General features: G+C 47.7%; 1 protein-coding gene across 1 annotated transcript in view; it reads left to right on the top strand.

Moving 5' to 3' along the window:
* Positions 1–2,425, top strand: part of htra1 (HtrA serine peptidase 1) — a 24,858-nt gene that overhangs the window by 16,879 nt on the left and 5,554 nt on the right. The window contains exons 5-6 of the mRNA XM_015390914.1: positions 1,686–1,880; positions 2,035–2,067. Of these exons, the coding sequence (XP_015246400.1) occupies positions 1,686–1,880; positions 2,035–2,067 (228 nt within the window). The remainder of the gene's footprint in view (positions 1–1,685; positions 1,881–2,034; positions 2,068–2,425) is intronic.

Here is a 2,425-nt window from a genome sequence, read left to right as displayed (position 1 = left end):
AAAATAAAATAATTAGATAATATGCACTTGAAATTAGGCAGTGCAGTTATTCTTTATTTTTTTAAATGATCTTGTTCTAAAGTGTCTCACTAACCTCCTCAATTCAAGAAAAAATGCACATATAAGAAAAAACTATGTATTAATATTAGCATTTTTCCCAGTGAGATCAGCTCTGTTTGGGTTCATTAAGCAGATGTTGGAGAAATTATGTTTAGATGAATAAAAACATCAGTTTAAACTAAAATGGAGGAAAAGTATCCAGAATTGTTTATCTTGTGAGCTGCTGCTGGAGGTTGGATGGATGAACGGAGGTTTTGTTTATTCTAAGGGTCTAAACGTCCCCCAGGTTCTCTGCACGGCTTTCAGACGCTGTGAGGGGAATAAATGCTGATGTCATGGAGGAAGGCTGAGCTGCAGCCACCAACCAGGATCTGCTGCTGAACCTCAGCCTGACCTCCCATTAAAGCGGCCTGTCCTGCTTCCCAGAAAGCCTCTCCCTGATGCTGTAATGGGTAACTGGTGACACAGCAGCACCAGATGAAGCAGGAAGGCGGAGTGACGGCAGATTCCCCAAACATTGACCATATTCCTGAGATCTCCCACTTCTTCCCTAAACCAGCTGCAAACATCCAATCCGCTGGATTCTTTATGCTCATGGGCTTTCTGTCAGGGAATCAAACCATAACACTTTCTCTTACAGGAACTAGGAAACAAAATCACTTAAAACTTCTATCTAGTTTTAGGGGAAATCCTGCAGGTGATCCATTTCCTGCCAGCTTCTCCTCTGAAGCTAAGCTGGAACAGAGGAGGAGGAGGAGGAGGAGGAGGAGGAGGAGGAGGAGGAGGACCCCTCCCTGATGATGACCCCCTCCCAAAACCATGACGCCAGCCTCTCAACTAGCTGATTTTGGCTCTTTGTGTTTTTATGGCCTGTTTTCAGAGCTGACCGCTAAAGCCTTCCCTCATCTGGTCAGAAAGAGTTCAGAGGAGAGTGAGGAGCTACAGGTGACCTCTGAGCCGCGGCGGCAGGTGACCTCTGAGCCGCGGCGGCAGGTGACCTCTGAGCCGTGGCAGGTCACCTCTGAGCCGCGGAAGGTCACCTCTGAGCCGCGGTGGCAGGTCACCTCTGACCCGTGGCAGGTCACCTCTGAGCCGCTGTCCTGAAGTCACCTTGAGGATCCTCCAGCCTCCCCTGCAGCTCCTTCTGAGAATCCTGCACCCTGAGCTCCTGCCCTCATATCAGCAGCTGTGGGTGTTGGAGGCGTGGCCATCGGATGAGCTGATTCTGCTCTTTAGTCTGTTTCCCACATGGCAGGAAGAAAAACAAGCTTTTAGGCCTCTAGGGGGAGCCCTTCCTTTACTCTCCTCTTCCTCCACATGGTAGCAAAGCACCAGAATGTGCACACAAAGCTGCTAATCTAAAGATGCTACTAAATGAAAAATATAACTGGAGATGTAACTACTTAGAATGAGCTGCAGGAATCAGTTTGCTGATGATCTGACATTTCCTGACACCAAGATGGAAGATAATGAAGTTAAGCTTTTTAAGAACATCTAGCTTCTTAGGATCCAGTTATTTTAAAACATTACAAAACCAATGCAGACTGTCCTCTCTCTGATTTTCCTCCTTTGGACTCGTTCTTCTTCCTGAACCGTATTTTCTGGTTCCCCCTGTGCTGCTGCAGACCAAGCTGCCTGTGCTGCTCCTGGGCCGCTCCGCAGACCTGCGTCCTGGAGAGTTCGTGGTCGCCATCGGCAGCCCGTTCTCCCTGCAGAACACCGTCACCACCGGGATCGTCAGCACCACCCAGAGAGGAGGGAAGGAGCTGGGCCTCCGAAACTCAGACATGGACTACATCCAGACAGACGCCATCATTAATGTGAGTCATCATTAGAGGTTGGAGATCCAGATCTCTGCTGCTTCAGCCACACAGAGATTAGATGAATCTGTTCTGATGAAAGTTAGAACATTCTGAATATAAACCTGGGTAGAAATAATAAAGCTTCTCCACCATCTGCTTCCCTTTCTTGCAGTATGGGAACTCAGGAGGACCGCTGGTCAATCTGGTAAGTTTCATCCTGTGAATGTTTCTCTATAGATTCTATTTCTGCAATGATTCCAGACATGGTGGCACTGGGAACACGTCAGGAAACACGGTGATCTTTCCTGAGGCTCCATCTGGAATCCCTCTGCCTGAACAGACAGTCCTGGTTAAAGTCATAAACCCTGATATCGCCATGGTTACCGTGTTTCCAGGCTACCATCCTACCAACCTACTGTCTCTGGATTCAACATCAGCCTCAGAGTGTTAGGATCAGGTGTGGACTTTGACTAGACCATTCTCCAGCTCTCTAAGGCATTCTATTATTAACTGATTGTTAGCCGATGGTTGTTAGCCGATGGTTGTTAGTTGATGGTTGTTAG

Source organism: Cyprinodon variegatus, unplaced genomic scaffold (genome assembly GCF_000732505.1).
Source record: "Cyprinodon variegatus isolate N-32 unplaced genomic scaffold, C_variegatus-1.0 Scaffold517, whole genome shotgun sequence".
Lineage (NCBI taxonomy): Eukaryota > Metazoa > Chordata > Actinopteri > Cyprinodontiformes > Cyprinodontidae > Cyprinodon > Cyprinodon variegatus.
Note: the sequence above shows the minus strand (reverse complement) of the source record. Positions and strands in the feature narration are given on the sequence as shown.